Raw genomic sequence first — 26,686 nt, forward strand, 5'->3', positions numbered from 1 at the left:
CCCTTTCCTGGGGTACATTGTGGGCCAGGGCAGTATACAGATGGATCCGGCCTAAGTATCGGAGGTAACCTCCTGGTCAGTTCCGGACTCCCACAAGCAGTTACAACCGTTCCTGGGTTTCGCCAAGTTCCTACTGCCATTTCAACCGTAACTACAGCTCCATTTCCGCCCCTCTCACAGCTCTCACCTCCTCCAAGGTCCCCTTCCTCTGGACTCAGGCTGCAGAAAAGGCCTTTCTGACCCTCAAGTCTGAGTTTACCTCCGCTCCCATCCTCCAGGTACCTGATCCAGATCGTCAGTTTGTGGTGGAAGTGGATGCCTCTGATGTCGGAGTTTGGCCACGGATGAGAAACTCCACCCCTGTGCCTTTTTCTCTCGACTCTTGTCACCTGCAGAGAGAAATTATGACATTGGCAACAGGGAGCTGCTGGCCGTCAAGTTGGCCTTGGAGGAGTGGCGACAACCTCAAGGGGACTTAACAACCCTTTTTGGTATGGACTGACCACAAGAACCTCGAGTACATCAGAACAGCTAAGCGACTGAAGTCTCGCCTGACAAGTTGGTCTCTGTTTTTCACCCGCTTCCACTTCTCCCTTTCCTACCGTCCTAGTTCCCCCAATGTGGAGGAGAATGCTGTCAATGGGTCTGATTCCATCCTCCGGTGCTCCTGCAGGATTGCCACCTTCATCTAGGAGGGTGAGGTCTGCCACAGAGGTTCAACCTTGACCCAGTGTTTGCCCCCCTAACCGTCTATTCGTTCCCCAAACCCTGAGGTCTGATGTTCTCCAGTGGGCCAATGCCTCCAAGCTCCCCTGTCACCCGGGGTTCCAAAGAACCTGTGACGTCCTCCTTCAGCAGTTCTGGTGGTCTACCCTAGAGGAGTTTGTAAACACCTACCCAGTCTCTAACCAGCCATCTCGCCAGGCTCCAGCTGGCTTCCTACAGACTCTCCCAGTGCCACATCACCCTTGGTCCCACATATCACTAGATTTCGTCACCGGTCTACCCCCATCTGAGGGCAACACGACCATCCTAACTGTGGTAGACCAGTTTAGCAAGATGGCCCATTTTGTGCCCCTGCCTAAACCCCCCTCAGCCAAAGAGACAGCCAGGTGGGTTCTCCTCCACGTCTTTCAGCTTCATGGTCTCCCTGTCGATGTGGTATCAAATCGAGGAACCCAGTTCGCCTCTGTTTTCTAGAAGGAGTTCTGCGGACAGCTTGGAGCCAAGGTCAGTCTGTCCACCGGGTTCCACGCCCAGTCCAATGGCCAGACGGAATGTAAGAGCCAGGAGATGGAGACGGCGCTTCGTTGCATGGTCTTACAGATTCCATCATCATGGTCACACCTATTGTGGGTTGAATATGCTCACAACCCTCTGACCAGCTCTGCCACGGGTCTTTCTCCATTTCAATGTGCACATGGGTACCAACCTCCACTCTTCCCGGCATTGGAGAAAAAAGTTTACTCCCCGGCTGTCCAGACCTTCATCCACCATTGTCACCGCACCTGGACCCAATCATGGGTTTATCTCCCTCGTTCGGCTGAACTTTATGCCACCTCTGCCAACCGTCGTCGCTCTCATGCGCCAACATACCAGGTTTGGCAGAAGGTGTGGCTGTCAACCCGAGACCTTCCTCTTCGGGTTTGTAAAGGTGATTCTTTCGTGACCAGTGACTCAAGAAAGGAACAACAAGTTTTGACTCTTCATTAGTGGCTGGATTTATTCATCGTACGACAAACAACCCTAGACTACAAGCATAGCATTCAATGCAGCATGAGATCGGGGATCTGACTCTACTTCGTCGAGCCCACCGATATATATAGGACGGTTTAGTGCACCCATAAAAGTTGTACTGCCCCCATATCCCATCGGCACCAGGACCTTCTGATCAGAACCACATGGCTGTATTTGTTCCTCGTTTCCTTAACTCCCTTCCCAAATGGGATCAGTGTTGTTCTTCGCACTCCGTCGGTAAATTGCTGACATAGGTCATTGGCCCCCACAGGCCAAGATCTGTTCCCATGGACATTGTGGCACCACGAAACATATGAGATAGACATTTCTCGCTTATTCACAGGCAGGGACACAACAACATAAACATTTCATACTCACAGGGTTGAATTCAAGGAATTGGCACCAAGGTTCATTGGCCCTTTCACCATCGAGAAGGTCATCAATCCTGTGGCAGTGAGGCTCAAGCTCCCCCAGTCCATGCAGGTCCATCCGAGGTCAAGCCGGTCCGAGAGAGCCCACTGGTCCCTGCTGCTCCACCTCCACCGCGGTTCATCGACAGGGGTCTCACCTACTCTGTCCATTGCCTCATCCGATATCGATGTCGAGGAAGGGGCCTCCAGTACCTTGTCGACTGGCAGGAGTATGGAGCTGAAGAGAGATCCTGGGTCCCGGCTCGACACATCCTAGACTCCCGCCTTATCAGGGATTTTCATCAGCAGCACCCTGACCAACCCATTAGGACCTTGGCTGGCCCTGTAAATCCCCAGTGTGAGGTACCCCTGCTCCTTCTCCTGAAACCCCGAACGAAGAGGAACCATCCTCGGAGGGGGAAGCATCATCTGACAGCGAGGGATCCCTCCTCCAGACCCCGTCCACCCACCCTGCTGAAGAAATGGACTGGTCAGGCTCAGAGGAGTTTTAGTCTTAAAGACATAAAGGCCTGGATATTTTTTTACTTCTAAATTCAGACAAAACTGAGGTCATTGTACTTGGCCCTTAACACGTCAGAGAATATAGTTACCTCGGAAGGCATCATTTTGGCCTCCAGCTCTACTGTGAGGAACCTTGGAGTTATTTTTGACCAGGACATGTCCTTTGACTCACACATAAGACGAGTCTCAAACATTTGAAACATCCCATCACAAAACTAGTCCCTTACATTTGTTACTTCCAGACTGGACTACTGTAATTCATTTCTGTTAGGATACCCCATCAAGTCTGTGAAAAGCCTCCAGTTAATCCAAAATGCTGCAGCACAAGTTCTGACCGGAACTAGAAAAAGAGATCATATTTCTCAAGTGTTAGCATCTCTGCATTGGCTTCCTATAAAATTCAGAATTGAATTCAAAATCCTGCTCTTCACCTACAAAGGCGTTAATAATCAAGCTCCATCTTATCTTACAGAGCTCATAGTCCCTTATTATCCCAATAAATCACTTCACTCTGTCTTGACCTTACTATGTAAAGTGTCTTGAGATAATGTATGTTAAGATTTGGCGCAATACAAATAAAATCGAATTGAATTGAATAACTTAAAACATAGTGATGCCACTCAACTAATCTTTTCTCCCAGACCTATGATGTCTTTCCTTTACTTTGAGGGAATATACAAACAAGACAGGAAAAGACGAATATTCATAAAGTCCGTGCTGGTGAAAAGACTGGAAAAAAAGTATCCAGATTCCTCTTTTTCTTCCAGCTGACAATACTTTTACTAGAATTCGTCCCCATCATAAGGAACATAAAAAGACTTGTCCTCCCTTTCTCATGAATTGAAATGGGTAAAACGTTGCATCATCCTTGTAATCACACTCTTACCTTTACGTTTTACATTTATAGTGGAACATTGATTGCATTTTCATCCCATAGGGTCCGTCCTTAGTGTGAGAAACCAGTTTTTTGAAAATTGATGTCCCAGTGACTAATGTCTCATGCATACCCATTTTAGCATTCCCAATCAATTATCAGACCTATTAAATCAAAGACAACATGCACTAGGTATATGAGAGGTGGATTTGCAGAAAGTTGAAATAATTAACAGTATTTCCCAGTTGATTAACTTCACCTTTGATTTGTACTGGTTCAAAGAATCCATATAGTTTTATGTTTAGTGAATAACTCAAAATGTAAGAGTTTAAAGTCTCAAATAAAAACATTTCCTCCAGAGCTCCAGTGCTGGCCTGAATTATTAGGAGTTCCAAAACCGAGAGGCGTTACCAACAAACACAAACCAAAATGCCTCCGGACATATTTCGATAGACCTGCAACCAGTGAGAGCAACGAATAATGTGACGTCTGCTGAGCGACGCAAAAATGTCAACAAAATAGAGTGTATAGAGAGGAGATGCCTGTGATGATAATTCCACAATGTCTATGAACGAGTGTTGCTTTGTTTGTGTGAGAAATTACGCGTACTTTTAGTCGAATACTCGTTCATCAGCTACAACCATCTTGGTTGTTTATAAATGTCTCTTATCTCCTTGTCATGGTATAAACCCCGCCCATTATCAGTTAATGGTTGTAACTGGAGCAGCAAGATTTTCTACTGGTGGGAAATAACTTTCCAATGGAGGGAATCCCATCTGGCAGAGCTAATTAAATGAGCTAACAGAATTCGTCTGAGTCCCAGGCTAGCTAAATAAAGGATCATGTACTAATTTAGAAGTTTATTAAGTACACTTAGCTAGACCTAATGCAGTCTAATTCAACAATCCAGCTAGACCTAATGCAGTCTTATTCAACAATCCAGCAGTATATCCTGCTTTCATGAAGCTTATAAGGTTCCGTTTTTACTGAAATTGTGTTACAGATGTCTTGATTCAACTTTATGATCATTTTGAAGAATGTAGTTTGTGATGCTGTTTAACTGTGGATGCAGTGACTCCACCCAAAAATGTACCTAAAACTGTATTACCATATTCAGCCATTATGGAATATGATTGAGCCTTGACACATATTTGATCATGTTGTATAAGTTTCATGATTACAGATGTTTAGCTTCTGATGTCCATATTCTAAATGTTTGATTAAATTATCACAGACTGACTTCCAGTATTGGAATACTGAATAGTTTCTGTGGCTCAAACTATAATAGTATTGCAATGTGTATTCTGCTGTTTTGCTTATACCCTATTATACCTGGTACTTTAAGAACAACAGTATTTTAGTAAGAGCCATTTTTTCTGTGAGCTGCTTCAATTTGTGACACTGGGGTAGCACTCTTTGCAGGGTGAGCCAATGTTTGTTTTTTCTCTATATGCACACTGCTGCTTATACAGCAACAAAACCAGAAGCATAGCTGCAAATAGGGCCTATGGCTTGTTGGCAAAGCAGACCCAAAAAGTGAAATATGCAACAAGTCCTCCAACTCATAAGAACGTGGTTAAAACGACCATATCAACCGTTTCCTAAGATGGTTACGGGAGTAACGCCACAAATACTTTTTTCACCTCAGAGCAATGTCAGCCTTAATTTGCCTCTACCAGCAAATGTAAATCAGGTTAATAAGCTTGTAAGGTAAGGGTGAGGGTTAGGGTAAGGGTGACATAGCAGAGAATACTCACAATTACTTTACAGAATATAAGCGAACTTGACGGACATAACAGGTCCACTGCTCACCTCTAGCGGCCATGTACTACATGCAACTACTACTAGGGGTCTGCGGTCTTTAAAACAAGCACATACGTCATAAAACGCTGCTTGGAAGGGCTTTGGTTTCAAAGCCCTTCCATAGAAGTTGTTTGAAACCAACGTAGACCAAGTGACACAATGCAAATTGAGATTCAGATTTAGATGCAGTCCAGACGGGGATTCAGAAACGAGATGAAACACTTTGGGAATGAGTCACAGCACTCTGTCAAATTATCTGCCAGACATTAGCGGGATACTCACATATTACAGAGTCTTAATTTCGTTGTACACATTGTGTTATGACCATAGACGATATAAAATAAATGGACAGACGTGGCTTCCGGGAGAGGTGAAGTGAATGCGGAAGTGCCCTAAACCTGCATTCACAACTCATTGATTTATTATCTCAGTAAATATTTACTACAGTACGCCGGATGACTCACATCACTTTTTTACAATTGTGGTCTATGGGAGAAATAATTATTTGGCCGCATGGAATTTCTTTTGCTGCAGAACCACGGCAAAACCTAAACCCTAACAACCACTCAATATCTAAGTCAGTGGTTCTCAACCTTTTTTTGGGCCAGTGCCCCCCCTATCCATTATCCAGGTCACTTACCGCAAATATTAATGATTAGGCCTTATTAGTAGTATTATTATTGTTATGATGATTATTATTGTTGTTATTAGGCCTATTATTGTTGTAACTATTGTTCAGACCTTTAATTTGTTTTGCACAGAACTCTTGCTCAGCAATGATTGGAAGGACTGTCAAATTGATGATTTAAACCAGTATGAATATTATTTGAATTACACTCCTTAATAACAGAGAACTGCAGGGAAAACTTTTATTTAGTCTCCAGCAAGGTGACATAAATGAAGAATGAATGAAGTTAGCTGACAGAGAGCAGTGGACTTCACATGACAGGGCTGAACGATTTCGGGAAAATATCAAATTGCGATTTGATTTGCGATTATATTCAGCACACACACACACACACACACACACACACACACACTGAAAGAGAGCAAGATGTGTTGAAGAGGAGAAAGGGAGAGAGCTCTCTCTCTGTTAGTAGTCTGTCTCTTTAACGAAGGAATAGTCGTGGTGTTCGTTACTTCACGGTGCCTACGTGAGACATTTTCATACGGAGTAAGAGTAGTAACAGTGGCAAACATCTCTAGTGTGGTTCTGTGTTTGTCACTACTTTCACTGACTTGTCGGCCGTACACTCGTCATGTAGCTTTTGTGGTGATGTGTCAAGCGCTGATACAGGTTGGTGGTGTTGCCTTGGGACGTAGCGACTGAATGCTTTCCACAATACCTTCTTTTGTTGCACATCTTTCGGCTCAAACCCGAAATCACTCTCATATCAGCAAATTGCGGCTTTTCTTCGGGACTAAATTGTCAAACATTGCTTCTGGCTCCGCTAATGGAATGTTATTCTTTGGTTTCACTCGTGTGTTGTTGGTGGGCGTATACGCAGTCGCCCTAGGCAACTTGTGATTGGTCAGAATGACTAGTACGTGCGCAGAATGGCCTTTCTGAATCTTGGGCAGGACAGTGACCCAGATTAGATGCGCTGCATTATAATATATTGTAAATCGCATCCTTTTGCGATTTTCATTTCGCGCTGTTTCAAAACGCAATTTCAATTTGAGAGCGATTTATCATTAAGCCCTACAAGACACCAATGTTTAATGAAGACTTTAAAGTTCACGACAAGACCGCTTTATAAACGCTGCAGTATTGCGTTCCAATACAATGAAACTCTGATGTCCCGTTCCCGTGAAGGCAGCACGGAGCAGTGCCACACAAAGCTGACAGTGGCGCAGAAGAAAAGAAGAGTTACGATACACCGTCTCGTCCAGTTGCAGTGGCGTAAACTGGCAGGTTTTAATGTTGCAGACCACAGTTGTCCACCAGTGTAAACTTGTATTGTTGTGATTCTTTTGTGTAAACTCACCTTAAAACATCCCCCATCCTCTGATTACCCCCTGGGGGATGGTACTGCCCGCGTTGAGAAACACTGTTCTAAGTGTTACTAAATTACTGTGAAACTTCTTCAGTTGCTTTTTTCCTGTGGAGTCAACATGCAGCAATATGGACAGCGCCTCTCTGCCATTGCAACCCACTTTGTGGTCAGAGGGTGTATTTTCCTAATCTCCTGTCAACAGAATTCAAGCATAGTGCAGCCCCTTAGCGTCTACAGCTATAAATGATGCATACCCTGGGCACACACTGCATATACCCTAATGAGACAATGCTTTTTTATGACAAAGATTGGTGAAACTGAATACACTGTAGATTGCCTTTAATCATATTGGTTGCACGACTGATGCATGTAATATCCTAAGTAATATTTCCACCAAGTTTGGCGAAAATCCATCAATGCAGTCCTTGTTGATTTTTTTTGTACATACATTTTACAAACACGCAAGGGCAAAAACAATACCCGGCTCCTGGCTTAACCGAGAAACAATGTCAGTGTATAAATATTTAGCGACTCATAGTTTTGGTGTCATAGCACTATTCTGAAGCTAGAGTAGTAGTTTTCTTCTGTAATGTCATGTTAAGTACTGTTTCTGCCTGTTTTCTCCTCTGTAGTTATGGCAGAGTCTATGCAACAGCAGACCCATATCACCATTCGATCGGTCCTGCGGCCACTTACAGTGTAGGCACTATGGTGAGTCTGTTTTTTCTGTTTCTTAGCTGCTGACCATCTGAACATTACATACAAGTGTACAAGATAACATGAACTGTTGTTCATCCACAGTTGTCTTTGATAACTTACAGTGTGACACAGCTACTGGACAGCACTTTACTGGAGAGTTATTTTACAGCAGAAAAGGTCTACTGAACTATTTAAATGAATGAATTTGATAAACAAGTGACATCTGTTTATTTGTTGACATGCCTTAGAAAGAAGAGTCTGTTCTTATTTTTCCATTTAATTCTTCTTCAGTAAATTAAAATTGATATTGCCTTACTCTCAAACTATTCTATAACCTATTCAATTTCATTGGCTTGAAACTTCTTGCTTCAAATGCATCGAGACTGAGAATTTTTCCCCACAGGAAACAGTCTCTTCAAACTTTGCAAGGCGAGTCAAATGTTTAATGTTTGTTTTTAGCTAGCTTTGCAGCTAACATCAAAGATGAAAAAAAAATCTAAAAAAAGAAACAGAGCATGCCAGAAGATGGGGTGGAAACAGAAAGTGCAATTTGTTGGTTTTTTTTGAGGGTGGGAGTAGTGAATTTCTCCAAAATAAACGGCCACGTAGCACATGCTTCAACGTGTTGTGGGAGACTGGAAAGAGAAAGAAAAGATAGAGGTGGGAGAGGTTGGCACAGAGGAGGGAAAATTTAAGTTTCTGGTAGCAATCAGGGTGCACCCAGAGCTTCTACTCAGTGCAGCATCTTGGACCCAAGACAGATGAGGGTTAATGCTGAGTGCTGACGTATTTGTAGTGATGGAAAGCAAAAGCCCTACAAAATTCCCATGCATTCAAACACCCCCCTCTCCCTCCTAGTGCAGCTGCTAGCTAAAAGCCTTCATTAATTATGACAACATTTTTCCTCGTCATTATTGTAACCAAAACAGTGGCCTGTGTTTTGCTCTTTTTTTCTTCAAATTACTCCTCCCCTTTTCCTTTCTCTTCCCATGTGTAATCTAAACTGTTGCCACAAACACAACTTAATAAACCAACTAGTACCCTGAAAAGTTATTACAGCAACATTTTCTTATCCTTCATTTTGGTGACTGTCCCATCACAGACCTGCAAGTCTAATTTTTGAATTATTGTGACTTTAACTGTGGTCTTTTTTATTGACGTTTGTATTTGATTGACCGCACAGACAGTAAAAGCCAAGCTGGGATGATCCAACATTTTAGCATTAAGAACAAATGTCTAACAGTTCTGAGCTGTCATCCAAAGAGTATCACAGTGGTTGAATGCTACTAATTTCACTCTTTGTTATATTAAGTGAGTCTAAAAAGTTAATTCAGCTTGTAATTGTAATATATGTGTAAGAATAACTACACTCAGAGACACAGAGCCAAGGTAAGTGCTTCTTTACTGTTGTACTCGGTTCACACTACAGAATATTGATATCCCCGTTACCGTATAACCCCTACTTCTGTGCCCATTATTACCATAATAAATGTTCTAGGTATCTACTCCTACCCCTACATTATAACCTATGACAACAAAACTAAATGACTGGACTGTCAAAACTCTACTTGTTAAACTCCATATGCCGTGCCCGAATTATTATTTGTCACTAACATTATACTAATCACACTGAACTGGAACACTAAATTCAATCCTGATTATCTTTACATGAACACTTAGAGATCAAGTCTTTTGGGTGCTGTCCACTGTCTTTCTGGATAGCGCCATTCTTCTTCTGCAACCAGCTGGAACATCTTCTTTAGCTGTGCTTCCTGTTTTTTTACTTCACAGCCTGTTAAGTAGTCCAGGATATCTCCTGTGCTTGATGATCTTGAACCTTTAGATGGTAGCAGGTGATCTAAATGCACTTTGACCTGACGATAACCAACTTGTACCTCATAGCTTAAAGGTCCTTTGCGTTGCAGAATCTTCCATGTCTGAAATTCCAAACTAACACTCTTTCTCCCAGATAGAACATCTGGAGTGGCTTTGCTCGCTTGTCATGAGCTTTCTTCGGCTGTAGCTGATGCTTAACCACAGTAGCATACATGTCCTGTTTCAGTAATGACAGGCGAGTGCGTGGTTGTCTCTTTACAAACAGTTCAGCAGGAGTGATGATGGGGTGCCACAGACTGAGATTCCAGTCTAGTCAGGGCTTTGTTGAATGTCTACACGGCTTGCTCCGCTGTTCCATTTATGGCAGGGTTGTAAGGTCGTGACAGAACCTGGCTGAGAAACTGCTCAAACCCAGCTGATGTAAATAGAGGACCATTGTCTGACACCTTTGGTAGGCCAAATGATGCAAAGAGGTCTCTGAGAAGTTGTCTCCTCAGCCGTCATCTGTTGGGTCGCCAGGACTTCTTTCCCCCTCGAATAGACTTCAACTACCTGGATGTAGTGCTGCTTATTCAGTTCAGCAAAGTCAACATGTATTCTTTCCCATGGTGCTATAGCCCATAACCAAGGGTGGAGAGGTGCTGTTGCAGGCCTGTTCATTATGGTCTCGGGTGCTTCACACTGACCTACAAATGTCTCGATCTCCTGTTCCAGTCCAGGCCACCACAGCCTGAACTTGGTATTATGACACTTAACCCCTACAGGACGCATCCCTGGTCTGTGGACAACTGATCTTTCTTCATGCAGAACAGTTGAATATCTGGATTTGCCCCAAACTTTGGCCATCCTGCCATTGTCAGATCAGGGAGCTTCGAAAGGATTGGGTCATGTCTTGTCTCATTCTGCAATGTCTTTTGCAGAGATGGGTCACTATTCAACATGTGACACCTGAAATACTCCTCCTTCGTCTTCACTTTCAGTGTGGCTCTTGCATGGAAGATGTGACAACGCATCGGCATTGGTATGATCACTAGATCGTCTATACTGGATGTCATAATCATAACCAGCAAGATTAAATCCTAGCGTTGCATGCGAAGTGCAGAAAGAGTTGGTACAGACCTGGGGCCTAGGCTGGTAAGAAGAGGCTTGTGGTCTGTCAACAACACAAACTTTCTACCATACAGCTACTTATGGAACTTTTTGACATCAAAGATTATCCTCAGGGGTCCTTTCTCGATTTGGGCATAATTTTGTTAGCTTGATGAGATGGTCATTAATGCAAAGGGGATTGGGTGTTCTTCAACGGAGGGTAAAAAAATGCAAAATAGGGGGCTCAGGGGCTTCTCTGGATCATAGTGTCCAAGGCAGTTGCTATTTAGGAGACCTTGCTTGCAATTTTTGAAGGCGTCTTCACATTGTGGAGACCATTCCCATTGTGAGTCGGCTTGAAGCAGCTGGTGAAGTGGTTGTAGTTTGCCACAAAATTTGCATAGTAGTTCAGAAGTCAGAAGTTTGTCACAGCACAAGCTCACTGTCTTGTCCATCTTTGGCACTACAACGATTGGAGCAGCCCAGCAACAGACAAACTGATCTCTGAGAGCATCATTAAGAAATTGTCCAAACTCATAAGTGCTTGCCAATTTCCTTCACTTTTAAATCTTTTTGATGTTGTCTGTAGGATCTGAAGTGTTCAGCTATTAGAATGGGCTTTGGCTTGAAATGCAGTGACAGGGCATCTGTAATGTCTTTAAATGACACATCGACAACCTTCGTTGGTGCATCTAAATTCTTCTATAGTCCATATTCTTTGAGACATAACACACTCAAGAACACATCTGCTTTCCTCCCACCACCCATGTCATTTGCTGACAGCCACCTTTCAAAATGTTCCAAATATGAATCAAAATCTTCTTTCTAACTGTCAAATTCAGGAACTCTTCCTATCGGCGACATTTCAAGTTATTTTTTATAACTGTCCCTCATCAATCAGCACAATCCTTTCAGTGGCTCTTCCTGTGAATCTTTGTGTTACTTTTTTTGTCTGTTCCACTTGCTTTCTCTTTCAATACAATTTTCAACCTGTTACAGTCACTCACCACAGGGGGCGATCGTGTGCTTTTTCAGAAGTCGTTCTTCTCTTTTTCTTGCTAGTTCCAGTAAGCAACTTTCGTTTCTTCCGGTTTCTTCTGAACCAGAAAACAGACATAATGTCTGATATGGCATGGATTTCTCTAGTTCCACATCATCTCTAGCCATCAATAGTGTGGATTATTTTAAAGCCACCTCGTCGCCACTGTAATATATGTGTAAGAATAATTACACTCGTGGACATGTCACCATAATAGGAGAATATTTAAAAGGTTTTTTCTATATGACCAAGAGTTATTTCTTCACAACTTTTAATGTAACTATATACAGTAACATATCCATCAATACTCATGTACATACAGCAATGTCCCAATCACATTCTTTCACTTAACAAAATTACTCTTGATTAAACAAAAATCAAGTGGGAAAAGGGAGGAATGTTTCTTTGAAAGAAAGAGAGTTGTTAATTATAAGATTCATATTACAAACAAAGGTTCTATACTGAATACTGATTGGAGCTTTTTCATCTTTGATGTTGCAGGCTAGCCTTTACAGAGGAGGGTGCAGTCGCTTCACTCCCTACTAGAAAAGAGGGAGACACGCCCCCTATCCTTCCCCTGCAAAACAGACAAAAATTACTGCAAAATCAGTAAATAACCATGTTTTCCCTCTTTATGGAAAACAAAATGATCCCAAATGGCAAATGTGATCCTTAAATGCAATTGTACTCAAGTTGCTTTCCTTTTTATGGTGTTCACATTGATATTTAATGATGTGATGTTTTTATTTTGAAAAAAAACAAAACTCTGTGTTGACTTGAATGTATTTGTATTGAAATTTCTGTTGGAAAAAGACAACATTAGTCAATGTGGACAAAGATGGGAAAGAGTAGAGAGAAAACCTCAAGTCTCCCCCCTATACTCTATGTATCAATTAGTCATTTCCCCCGTATACTGTACTGTCACAATGTTAAATCATTCCATTTTCGGAAACAAATTTCAGATTGGATTTATTAAATTAGTGGCACAACCATTCACCCCCTGGCACAAACTGGTTCCATTATAAGTGGGCCAATAATTGGAGCTGAGTTTCAGACTGTTTTGATGGGACTTTTGAGCTTTTTTGCCCAAAAGAGGGGAAACTGTAAAGAAATAGGTACCAGTAGGTGATGTATTATGAAATTAAGAAGATGAGAGGAAGAGTGTTATATACTACTGAATGTTAACACAGAAGGAAGTGATGTATGGCTGGATGGAGCAGGCTTATAGGATGAACACCAAACATCTTCTCACTAGATCAGGTACTCAAATCACATACTAAGCAATAATCACACATTTGCCATTGTGAAGTAAACGAAGCATTTGACCTCCCTCATCATTTCTTCTATTTTGTAGATGTGTCTCACATAAATGTTTTAGATCATCACTCTAAGTTCAATATTAGACAAGGATAGCCCAAGTTAACACAAAGTACAGTTTTTGAATGATCTAATTTATTGTAGGATTAAAGGGATCCAAACCTACCTGCACCAGTGTGAAAAAGTAATTTCCCCTTCAGTTTCCATATTAACCAATTGACAAAATGTATTTGATAATTGGGTTCATTGTCACACCTTGGCATGATCACAGTCAGACCTTCTCAATCTAAACCTCACTTAGAAGAAGGTGAAGTGACAGGAATATCTCCAAACTAAAGAAGTTCAAGAACCGATGCACAACATAGTCACTGATATCTATTAGAGTGGAAATAGTTACCAAGCCATAAGGCTCTGGGACTCAAATGAACCATGAGCAGAGCCAATATCGACAAGTGGAGAAAACTGGAACAGTGGTGAATCTTCCCAAAAGGAAACAGCCTAACAAAATTCCTCCAAAAAAAAAATCCAGATGAACATTTAACTGCTGGCCTCACTTGCCATAGTTAAAGCCCCAGTGTGTAATTTTTGTACTTTTCTGGCGGCATCTGGTGGTAAAGTGGCAAACTGCAACCAACTGAGCAACCGACGGGGGGCATTTTATGGTGGCTCTAAATAAAATGAAGGTTTTGGAGTGGCCTAGTTGAAGTCCTGGCTTGAATCCAATCACTTTTTTCACATAGGTGTTTTAGATCTTAATTTACACTTCAATACCTATCTTCAATAAATTAAATTATCAATTGGAAGCTGCAAATAGAAAAAAAACCACACAAAGCTGTTGAAGCAGCTTACCCCCTTCTCTCACTATAGGCAGTGGATTTCATCCCTTAACTGTTAGAAAGCAATGTTTGCAGTTCACAAACAGCCCAAATAACTGCTGGTTTTCAGTTCAAATGTTGAACTTAAAACAATTCAATTGGGAAATGGGAAACCTAAGTCAGCAAAATAAAAGTAATTTTGAGACTATTGTTCAAAATACTAACAGTTGAAAAACATAATGAAGAGGACAAACAGAACAGTATTAAGAGTCTTACAAGAGATTAAATAACGTATATCAGATTTCATATACAAATCCTGTAAGGTTGAATTGTAGGTTCAGGGCAATGCAAGGGACATAGCTGATGTCAGTGACTGTTTCATGGAAGTGAAACGGAAGTAACTGTGTAAATTTCTGTGTGGATTGAGCACTTTGATACATTCACAGAACTTACAGTACATAGCACCAGGAGCTGCTTTATAAATGACACAGATATCTCACTTTATACATTATGGGACCTTTAATTTAAGGATTATATCAGCTTGATACATCAGATGACAAATCAATTCAATTATATTTCGTATAGCGCCAAACATAGTTCACTTCCTGATAAAACTGATTCCTTCTTCACTTTACAATTAAAAAGCATTTACAGATATCCTCTCTGAAACAAAGAGCATGGTCACATAGTACAATGTACATTCAGTGGTGATGGGATACCTAATGTTTCAAATAAAAATCTGCTATGTGGGTTTTCTTTTATCGGCCACTCATCCATGCACTTTATATATATTTTTTTTAAATATGTTTGTCTTGGCTGTTAGAGTAATTTGCTTGTTTTTGTCTATCAAAGAAAGAGTGTATCTTAGTGTTTATAAGTCTATTCTTTAGAGTGATATTAACATAAGAGACTAATTCTACTAAAGAGGAAAATATATATTGAAAGAGAAAAGAATTTGCAATGTTCTTCGTTTTGTAGTCATATATCAGTGGTTACGGGCTAGTCAACAGCAACATTTTCAAAGACATTTAACTGTGTTTTGTTTAGATCAAATTGTATGTCTTTCTAAGGGGTTATGGTCACATCACTGTGTGAGGTGTGTTTTGTTAAACCACACTACATACTACTACTGTTTATATCAATGTTTCCAAAATAACCTCTACATCTCCTTGCTATTGAGAAAAATGAGTTTTTTTCATCACACAAACACGTTTGAGCATGAGGAAAAAAGAAAGAAACCGGTATTTTAGGTTCCCATACATGAGAAACAAAGGTGGTGGAAGGTGGGTTAGGGTCACTGTTACTGTACAAGTTTATTTTTCCTCCAAAATTGCTAAAAAGCTTTCATAAATTGCATATCTCCTTAAATTACTTTCCTATTTTACCCATCCACAAAAACAGGACATACATGACATTATCATGTGGCATCATCTGCTTCTGTTGTCATGTTCGACAGAATAGGAATACAAAGGACCTCCAGCACTCATGTGACATAGCAGTAATTTCAGAAAATGCCAAAAGATAACTTAGTTTTACATCCAATGAACAAAGCCCTATAGTGGTTGTAGTAACTATGACAGGAGCAAAGCAGGAAGCCAGGCGATGTCGCTACAGAGTCCATGTAGAGAGGAGGATGGGGTAGTCGGATGGCTCGACAAACTATTCAACTTAACACAGAAGACCACTGTTTGTTTCCCATTACAGACCAATTGTTTCTTTTAACCATGACCATGATCATACTTTAAACGTAACCACTTATTTAATAATGAAACCATGATGAGGACGGTTCTCTAACCCTGGAGAATCAGACACAATGGTAAAGATGACAAATGGTAAGCAAATAAATCATGCCAAACCATCACTGTCACTTGTCACCTCGCACTGTGGGCTTTTCAACGCTGACATGCATTGCAACGGGATTGATCATTAGAATTTGAAGAATTTTCAGAGACAACCACGAAACAGCATTTCCATCAAAAATGTACACAACTTTGTTACAAGCCAACAGGTCCAGTATTTTGTCAGCAGCTTCCACACCTCCCCTCACTGGTTGTTTGGTCAGGTTCAGGCACAAAACCCACTAGGTTAGTTAGGGTGTGGGTTGAGAAAGATCATGGTTTGGGTTAAAATGCACTATTTTGTTAAGGACAGGGAACCATCAACATGATACCTCTTGAGTAAGGTTATCAAATTATCTTGGTCATGGTTAAACCTATGCTGACAATTGTTTATAAGAAATGAACATGACAAGGTTTGGTGGCTCAATAATGACTTCACACTCTTTCCTTTGTTATGAATAACAGTCATAATTTATATGGCATCCCCCAGGACATTTCAATCAAGTCAATTTTAGGCATTTGAACAGACAACTGAGGATTTTTACGGTGAGACACCAGCTAACTTATCACTTTAGTGAGCTTCCACTAACAGAGGAGCAACAGATCTCTCATTAACTCATAGTAGGGCTCATCATAGTAATGTTCCCAGTCAGGTGCAGATGTAGTAACCATATCAACAACATCCAAAGAGTTTTTTTTCAAATGTTTTTTCTTTTTTAATTTCTTTTAATATTTTTGTGCTCTCCTATTATTTCAAAGACATGGGTTTTCGTGTCAAGGGATTTTTATAGATACATGTTTTATACGAAAAGGTAATCAACAAAATCCTATGTTGTTGAGTTTTAAACGTGCTGTTTGTAATTCATTTGCTTGGTGTCTTGTAAATGATAGACTGATGTATCAAATTATTTGATTTAATGAGTGTTTGTTTAATCTTTCAAAAGCAATTCCATGTCAACTTTTACTCTATATTCACTTTTCTTGTTTTCTCTGATAAACTTAAAATATGCCAGTGTGCTCATGCCAGTATCTGATAAATATGTACTAGGCTGTATAATTGTACAGGACATCAAGAATCCTTGTTTGTCCATTATCAATTAATGCTGCATTTATTTATTCATGTCATTGTCTTTTAACGTTAATCATATCCAACTGTGTATCCTCAAATTTCAATATACATCTTAAAGGTTCACACTTGGGTATTCCTTTCAAACATGCTCATGCCCACTCACACGAGGTATTTCAAGGCAGTAAAACTCTGGCTTTTGAAATTTCACTGATGAACCCGCTTCATGTTTGAGGAGTTATTTGAAACTAATTCTGTTCAGATGAGGTAGTCATACTCCCCTCCAATTCAATTCATGTACAGGCAGGTGTAGAGAAGGGAGAGGAAGCCTGTAGGGATTTTGTGGAGGATGGTACAGTAGCTGTTGGTTGTGGTTGGCAATTACGGGGAGCATAGGTTTCTCAACACATTAACTTCTATGGTAGGTATTTGCATACCCTGAATAATATAATTGTCACCTCAGCACAGCTCTCGGATAGGTGGCCATATCCCTATGAGAAGCCTCTTCCCTCAGCCCCTGCTGGTCTCTACTTCCTTTCCTCCGCGAGCCCCCCTCTGAGGCTCCTTTTCTGCAGTGGCCCTGGAATAAAAAGGGAGCAGGCAACTGCAGCTGCCAAGTCCTGTCTCGCTCTCTGTATCTCTTCAGAGTGTCTTGACCAAGCAACTACATGGTGATGCTGTAATTCAGTTGTTTACTTCCCTCTGAAGATCCAACTTCCTCTTAAATCTCACACACACGCATCTCCTTCCAAAAACTCATTATACTCCAGAGTAAAATAGGTTCTGTCAAGATGAGAGACTCCCAGGACTCAGTCTCCCTCACTCCTCCTCTTCTCTCCCCCTGCTGTTGGTGGAGTGTGATGTACTTTGCTGATAGTTCTCTCTTTGTAGAAATATCAGAATTGTCTTATACAGATCAGAACACTGCAGTGAACACTTGTGCCTGCAGCTACAGTATAAAGCCTCTGAGATGGTCGAAAATAATGCTTAAAGTGAGGTTTTGTGTGAAATAAGTTTTTCACAAGTCCTCCAACTCTTGCGACGAACTATGTCATATGTGCTAAAAACTATTGACTGTTTCCTAAAACAGCGCCTTTACTGGTGACAGAAGGTACACCCCAAATACTTTTTCACCTCAGAGCATTTTGGGCTTTACCAACACATGGTGGAGCTTGTAAAGGTAATGGTAGTGGTTAGGGTTAGGGTTATGTATATATACACCCATATGTACTGTATATATAAGTAGCCATGATTGACATTATACATGCTGAGGGTTGTGTGTCTGTGCGCGCAGGGGGAGGGATGTGTATGTGTCAGATGGCAAGACAGGAGATCGTGTCAGGTTCCACTCCTGCACATGAACAGAAACCTGAGCCTGAAGATGATAGGCTCAGAATCTCAGAGTCAACAGCATCAGTCCATGGACCCAACCTGCCTTGTGTCAACAGTCCACACTGGTAGTGGTGGTGTGATGGTTTCGGGAAAGTTTTCTTGACATATTTTGGGCCTCTTTTACTTGAAATCCACAGCCTGACATTCAAACATAACCTCTAAGTGTTGTTGCTGACCATGTTCATCCCTTTATGGCCACATTTACCATCTTCTAATGGCTTTTCCAGTGGCATAATGCCACGTCAGAAAGCAAAAGTCGTCTCAAACTGTTAAAATTAAATCACCAGCAACAGGAAATAGTGGATTTGCTCTAATCAACAAAAAGAGGATAGACTAATGTCACTCTATTAGGAACCTGGATGAAATGATATAAGAATATCACATTCAAGAACAGAATGGGTGGTCATCAGTAGGAAACTAATTTAACTGAAAAGATGTTTCTTCAGTTACTCTGGCCTCACATCTTTACGCATCTCCCTGCATCTTCAGTTGGAGGGGACTAAGATGTAAGGAGGAAATGCCTGTGATCTGAGATTCATCTATTTAAATAGAGAATACATCCATCTTACATCACCAGTAATAGTAATTCATAATGATCAAATTGATTTTGTTTGACATTAAATATATTGACTGTAAAGATTTAGCAGATACGTTCTGTTTGGAGGTTTTGCAACCTTGCAGATACATTGATTAAAAACTTCTTCTCATTATGTTGATTAAAGTATATTTTCGTTAAGATTTATTTGGGAACAAATACTGTCTAGGTGAAAAATTGCAGAGCTATTAAAATATATATATATAACTACACTGTATTATATCATGACAGAATATTACGACAAGACACATGGATCACACTGATTCAACAAGATCCTATTTTTAGCTAATCAACAAACAATTTAGCCTAAACTTCTGTCAATCCCTGCTGCTGACTGTTGAACTTGGTGAACATTACCTTGCATTGATCAAAGCTGGATACACTTATAACTATAACTGTTTTTTGAAATGTACAGTGTGATCTTAAGTAGTGGAGTTGTTTCACAAGAGAATGAGATTCCTGCAACATCAATTGATGTGTTTTGAGTGATCTGGTACTTTTTGTTCGGTTAATAGGAAATTTCATTGGTGATGATGGTGCAGCTGCTTTAATCACATTGTTGTAGGCAGTGCATATTGTAACCCTTCCTCTACTTTTTACTTGTATTCATATTTTACTGTAAAAATAAAGTAAACCGTATTTCTTTTATACCACATAAAAGCAAATTTACCTTCACCCCTGTAGATTAATGTCTTACACTTACTTGCTTGTTCTTTCTTTTTTTTTAGTAAATAAAGGAAAGACTAAAGGGATGAGTTCAGATGGATGTCAACAAAAAAAATAGAAGAACAACGCCGACAAATAAGGACACAAAAAAGATGACCTAAAAACAAAAAGAGCAGATTTGTAAAGGAGCCCTTCTATCAAGAATGAAAGGGATCCGACAGGATGGACGGAGGATTTTTCTGGCCCTGCTCTGCGGTCAGGGCCTGAACCATTGAGCCTGTAGTGGAGGGGGAGGTGGGCCTGCCGACCCCTGGAAAAAGAAGCCTTGCTGAGAGGAGGAGACCAATTAGAGAGGTCACCATAAAACATTTTATTTTTGTAAACTTTTTTAAGTTTATGATTTCCAAAAAAGCTAACACTAATGTACAAATATATGTATTATGTAGTATATGTGTGTGATAATATCATAGAATGTTGAAAAAAAAAGGGTGCCCCCACCCCATCTGCTGGATTGTCTTCCACCACCCAGTGTGTGTGTGTGTGTGTGTGTGTGTGTTTGTGTGTGTGTGGAGAGAGAGGTAGCTGGTCAAGCAGACATGTTACTTCTTGATTTTTCTTTAAAAAAATTGAGTCGTTTTCAGATAGTGAAAAGCTTTTTCAGCCCGTATTCCACTAATGAACTACAATAATGTGTTTTTTACTTTGCTGGCTGGTTTTTCAAGTACTCTGCATTCTGTAAAGTCCAAACAATTAGCATACAATCAAGTAAGTATCCCCATATTCACCTGTGCAAATACAATAAGAAAGAATGGATATAATGTAATTATTAAGTGAGCTGAAGTCCATTTTGAGAGCTGAAATATCAGTAGTAGGTCATGTCTGCCTGAGGCCTGGCCGCCACTAACATCACTACCAAACATGTCATTGTAGTGTTGTGGTTTGACGTGGATGTGCCGTGTTGTACACTGCTTTTGTATATGGTGTTGGATACAATATAGGGGTGGATGGAACAGACAGTCTGAAGGTGGGTCATTTTTTTAGCAACACAGGAGATGTCTGCTGCAAAGCAGCACAGGAAACTCTCCCATCCCTCTTTGAACACAGCCCTCGGCTTCAACTGCAGAGGAGGGATTCTATGATGAGAGGGAGGGTGGGGATGAAAGCATTACTTGAATTAAAAAAAAAGAGTTACAAGCAAACAAGGTTTTACTAAGTCTCTTTAGACCGTACTATTTATATGGATCTCTACTTTAGTGACATCCTTCTATATTTAAACATTGTACTAATAACATGCAGTCAGGCATGGTGGGAGAGTCAATTGTAGCCGTTTACTAATGTTGTATTTATTGTATTACCAGTAAGAAGAAAAATCATTTATATATGACTATAGATATATCTATTTGTGATCTGCAACTCTTGGACTTAAGTTTGCCTTTAATTTTCAACTTCTGTGCAGGATTCAATGCACTGTCGATGTATGATGAGGTTTCTATTAGTGTAAAGTTTTATTATGTTGACATTTATTTCGTTTGTTTACCTTCATTTCAGCCACTGAATGTAACAAAACGTTTTTAGGTAGATGTTGTTGTTTTCTATATACTTACAAAACATACAGTACTCTGTGACTTATATACATGTGTAAATGATATAGCAAATGTTTCTGATAATATGCTGGACTTCTTCTTCTGCTGATCCAAACAGACTGGAATGCCAAGACGAGGAGAGAGAAAAATTGAGATGAGGGGAGCGTTTATATGGAACACCAATGAGAAGCTGGTGGAGGAGACAGAAAGGATTCATTTCAAAGGATCAGTTACTCTCAGCCAGGCTTTTCTAATTTAATATGAACAAGAACATGTGGAGCAACTTGTCTTGTATGTGAGAAAGAAAGAAAGACAGACACAGCACAGATAAAGAGACACTTTGTTAAATATTGAATTTTCTTCCAATTTCCCCCAGTATTCTCTCTCTCTCTCTCTTTGTTGTCTCCATTGAATCTTAGCATTAATAAGATGCTTGGGTTGAATGCTTTGTGGGAGGTGAGGAAGAAGCGGAGTAAAAAAAACCACATGGAGTGGACAGAATAAAGGAAAGCTCCATTACTAAGTCATGATATCATCATTAAGATAACCTCTTTATTTTTTTAAATTTGATCAAGAATCACATAATAACATCATTCACAACCATTTTTGGGCGGGACGGTTGTGTGTGATTAACACTGTTGCCTCACATCCGGGGCCTTTCTGTGTGGAGTTTGCATGTTTTGCGAATGCGTGGGTACTCCAGGTACTTCGGCTTCCTCCAACCATCCAAAAACATGCAGATTGGGGTTATATTAATAGGATATTCTAAATTTGCCATAGGCCTGAATGAACGAGTTTCATTTTTTTTATTTTTTAGACCTAACTCTGTATAAAAATTACCTTCCATTACTATTCCATGTTAGCCAGATGAATGTGGCTCAGTGTAGCTAAATGGAATCTGCACAAGCTGGTGCTGAACAAGTTTTGGAACATGGTAGCCTTCATGACAGCTTTTTTTTTAAACCAAAGAAACATCTTAATTTGTGGTGTGCTGCAAAAATATATAAATCCTAATTTTAAAAACATGGCTTTTTACAAATTGTTGGGTGGTTTATGAGAGCTATTTATTAAATTTCTTAGTAGCCTATGGAATTGCTTTCACAGCTGTGATTCAATTCTACTCAAACATAACCTTTGTCATTTTGTGTGTCCATTATTTTGTCCACTTCATAGATAGCACAGTGTATATGATGAAAGTGGAGTGACCTATGATCCTTTTGGACTGGTGACCAGCAATCAGAGGCTAGATTTAGAAAACCTTTTTTGAGGGAGAATGTTCAGTCTAATATTCCTTTTGCTTCCACTCTGATCCAGTTCCGCTTCCCAAATGAGTAAGAACTCACTGCTCTGGTGTTTCAGTCAAAAAGATTTTGCTCCTCTGTGAAAAGATCCAATGATACCTCCAATGTTGCTGCATTCATTTCTCTCTCAATTGTTCAGCGTGCATGTGAAATATTGGACAGCCCACTGGGCTGTACACAGTACACTGGATGCATATCTGGATGGATATCTTAAAGCTACTTCAAAGACTGAGACTAAATTAGTGTGAGATTTCCCCCAGTATTCTCTGGGAATAAAAAAAAAGATGAAAAAAGACCTAATGAAAACCAACTAACGATGTCAATCTTCGCAGAGATCCAGGTATTCTCTGATCTCTGCCATTTTGTTCTGTTTCTGAAGTTTTTGTTCTTTCCGTTTTTTTTTAATCCTGTTTACATGATTTCCATCCATTAATGGTTGGAGAGATAAAAAAAAATGTCAAGCAGCTTTCATTCTCTCTCGGGTATTCTCTATGGCTGATAACTGTAACCCCTGAGAAATCCCTGTTCCAGCTAACATATGCACATAACTTGTTCCCTTAGACCCCTCCATCTGCATTCTCTGTAAGAAACCCTGCCTTTGGTTAAAAGTATGTCCATACAATAGCTAAGCCCCAATCATTTTCACTTGCTATACAGTACATGTACTTTGGGAAAATCCTTGAGCTTCCTACCAAAACCTATGTGGGTCTTCAGCAAAATTTTCCCCATTTTTTAATATTGTGAATACCTCAGATACAAGCTTTAAACAGCTGATGTTCACTGAAACCTCCTTGCAATGAGACCTCGTTCACCCACCCACCCCCATGCCCCCGCTTGCCCACCAACCCCTACCCCTGAGTGAAGCCCTACTTAAACCCACAAGCCAAAACCACACCTACCTCCACTATGAAGGCCACAGTATACTTGCGAAGACAGATTCTGGCAGGTTTGCTCAGATTCATACCACATCGACCCTAATTGTTCATTTACCTTCAGTTGATCTGAAGGTATCTAACCATCAAGCAGCATCTCTTTTCTTACAAGTAAAATGTTATTTTAATGTTATCTTACTATCATTACATTTGTCTCAAAAACGTCTGTTAGTATAAAATCTGATCTGAAGTGACGGTCCAGCTTCACATAACAGTACTGCAATTTTTGTTCTTTCTTTGTTTGTTTATATTATATACAAACAAATGTATTTAAATAAATGTGTTAGGCATAGGGTTAACCATGTGTTATGATCCAACTTTTCTGGTTTAGGTTAAGCTAAGATTTTTTTTTTCATGCGAGATCAGGCACAGTGAGAACAAATGTACGTACTATGCACCAAGCATGAAAGCTGAAAAATATTTCAGATCATTTAAATGTATATAACCTATGTATGTGTAATCAACTAAAGAGGGGAAGTAGAAACAAGTGACAAGAGACAAAATTCACACACTGATGAAGTTCACCTATGTTGAACTTGAGTAATTCCTGTTTTGCAAAGTTTATGCACAACAACATAGTTAAATGAATGCAAATATCGCCATGGCTGACACAAATCACGATCTTTGGTGATGAAGTCAACATTCATCCTTTGGAACTAAGAGAAGAAACACTCAATATTTGCAAAAACAAAGCATGCAGTGGACTATGTAGTGACAACAGGTTTAGTTTTACGTTCAATTTTAAATTCACCCTTAAAGTTCCTTCCACTAATCTGGAATGTTAATATTTGTACAATACAAAGATGCTGTGACAAACAATTATGTTTCTACTTCAGGATTTTTTAAAACTTTTGTTTTGAAGTATACTGTTGCCTTTACAGATCCACATCATTCCCCAAACCCCAACAGCTTCCCTGTCCTATGCAGATCCCCAAAGCACAAAGGTTTGAATGGCGTGAGTAAAATAGAAAGAAAATATGAATTCCTTCCATTCTGTTAATATTTGTGTGTCTATTTTCTGGTCTGTTTTATCTGTTTGAAGGCTTCATGTGCATTTGTATTCATCAATTGCAGATCCTTTCTCTATGTCACTAGTAAAGCCTTGTATTACTGTATGTTGGAAAAACAAAGATACTTCTTTTACCCTGCAAATGTTTCCAAGTGTTATACAGTGGCTTTAGAAAGTATTCAGACCCCTTCACCTTTTGCATGAGTTAAAGTTTAAATTAAAGAAGTAAAAAAACTATAATAATGGCAAAGAGAATACATGTTTATAGCTACATGTTTATTTTTTGAAATTTATTATTATCAAAACCTGAAACCCCTTAATTTATTAAGACACTTAATTCAGTAATTTGTAAAAGCCCTTTTGACATCAATTACAGCTTTAAGTCTTCATGGATAAGTCTCCTGGATTTGGGCAGGTTATCCCATTGTCCTAGGGTATCCTCATAAACTCCATAATTTTAGATGGGAAGTGTCTGTAAACTCACAAATGCACTATGGAGCAGGTTTTCTTCAAGGACCTCTTTATATTTGGCTCCATCCGTCCTTCCCTCAACTCTGACTAGTATCCCTTTCCCTTCTGTTGAGACGCAACCCCCATAGCATGATGCTGCCACTACAACACTTTACCATGGGGATTGTTATAGCCAGGTCATAAACAGTGTCTGGTGTTCCCCAGACATCATATTTGGACTCAAATGATTCAGTGTAAGTTTCATTTGACCACGTAATATTTTTCTTTATATTCTCATTTAAATGGCAATCCCCAAGCCAAAGTTATTATATGACTTTTACACAAAATGGTTTCTGTCTAGTAACTCTAGCCAAGTTTGGAGATCGGTAAAAGGTTGCTGAGAAAATCATCCTCGAGCAGATTCTCCAAACTCTGTAAATTACTTCTCAAGCGCTGTTAAATAGACCACAAGGTTCTTGGTCACCTTCTTGACCAAAACCTTTTTAATGCATTTACTCAGTGGGGCCGGACAGCAAACTCCTAGTGGTTTCAAATTTCTTTTTCTTTCACTTCAATTTCACAGTGATTGAGGCCAATCTGCTCCTGGGAACACTCAAAGCTTGGTTGATCACTTGCCCTTATCTGTGCCTCCCCACACTTTCATCACATAGGTCTACAGAGAGTGGATGTCGTGGGTTCTGAAATTCATTGTGATTTGTGGGAACTTATATTCATGTTTACAGGTGTGTACTATTTTAAACTATGCCCTTTCAATTGTATTTACCTATTTTTCCAATCAAGCTGTAGATACATTTTAAGGATAATTAAAGCAAACAGGCTTCACCACACTGCTAGGGTCCAAATACTGTCATTTTAACGTTTAATTCATTTTCTAAAACCATGTTGTCGCTTTGTCATTATGGATTATTGAGTGCTGATTGTGCAAATGGAAGAAAATGGTGCTTTAAATTAAAATTTACAACAAAATTGAGTGTACAAAAAGTGAAGGGGTCTGAATGTTTTCCAAAGCCATTAAAATACAGAATTTGTGTGTAATTTGTATTATAGTGGCTGTATATGTAATACTGGATTTGAATGATTTTATATTTCTTTTTCCTTGCTTTATTTCTGTATGCTCCAAATGCGCTTCACAGAAACAATACTTTCTTTCTGTTTAATTACAGTCTAGTTACATTACTATCACAATTATTACTACAATGATTATTATCAATAAACATTTTTTTGCTCAGTTACTCCCGTGTTAAAGCTGTTTCACACATGAGTTACAAAAAGTTTGATCATATACACACAATGTACAATTATGGATGACAAGAAGAATGTTATATTAAAGTTATCAAAAGGTATTGCAAGAATAAAAGCAAAGATAATCTTTCTGGGCTATTAATATTATCTTTATTCCAGGTTGCCTTTTTAAGAACTGGTTAGGGACAACTGATGAAAATTAGCACTTAGAGCTGACCCTGGCTCATTTACAGCATCCTGTCTGTCAATTAATGAGCAATGTCCCTATCAAATAAGAAAAATAAAAATTCTTTGAAAAGTCTTTAGAAGGTGAAAATAGAATTAATACAATATGTGACAGACAAAAATATTATTACATACTAGTACAAACTGTGTTGTGTTTTACACAGTCACATTAAGGGGATTTGTCATCCTTATAAGAACAAAAGGCAAGTCTGTGTAATGTACTAATGA

General features: G+C 39.7%; 1 protein-coding gene across 4 annotated transcripts in view; it reads left to right on the forward strand.

Annotated features, from left to right (window-relative positions):
- The window catches only part of rbfox3a (RNA binding fox-1 homolog 3a), a 529,247-nt gene extending 503,038 nt beyond the window's left edge, over positions 1-26,209 (forward strand). For 3 of the 4 annotated variants that reach the window (XM_035612516.2, XM_035612519.2, XM_035612521.2), the window contains 2 exons: positions 7,976-8,054; positions 12,508-19,730. In XM_035612516.2, coding sequence (XP_035468409.2) covers positions 7,976-8,054; positions 12,508-12,552 — 124 coding nt within the window. In that variant the 3' untranslated portion in view covers positions 12,553-19,730. Of the gene's footprint in view, positions 1-7,975; positions 8,055-12,507; positions 19,731-19,757 lie in introns of those variants that run through there. The other variant, XM_035612518.2, reaches the window with a different exon arrangement.
- Positions 26,210-26,686: the final 477 nt, after the last annotated feature.

This window comes from Scophthalmus maximus, chromosome 16 (assembly GCF_022379125.1).
Source record: "Scophthalmus maximus strain ysfricsl-2021 chromosome 16, ASM2237912v1, whole genome shotgun sequence".
Lineage (NCBI taxonomy): Eukaryota > Metazoa > Chordata > Actinopteri > Pleuronectiformes > Scophthalmidae > Scophthalmus > Scophthalmus maximus.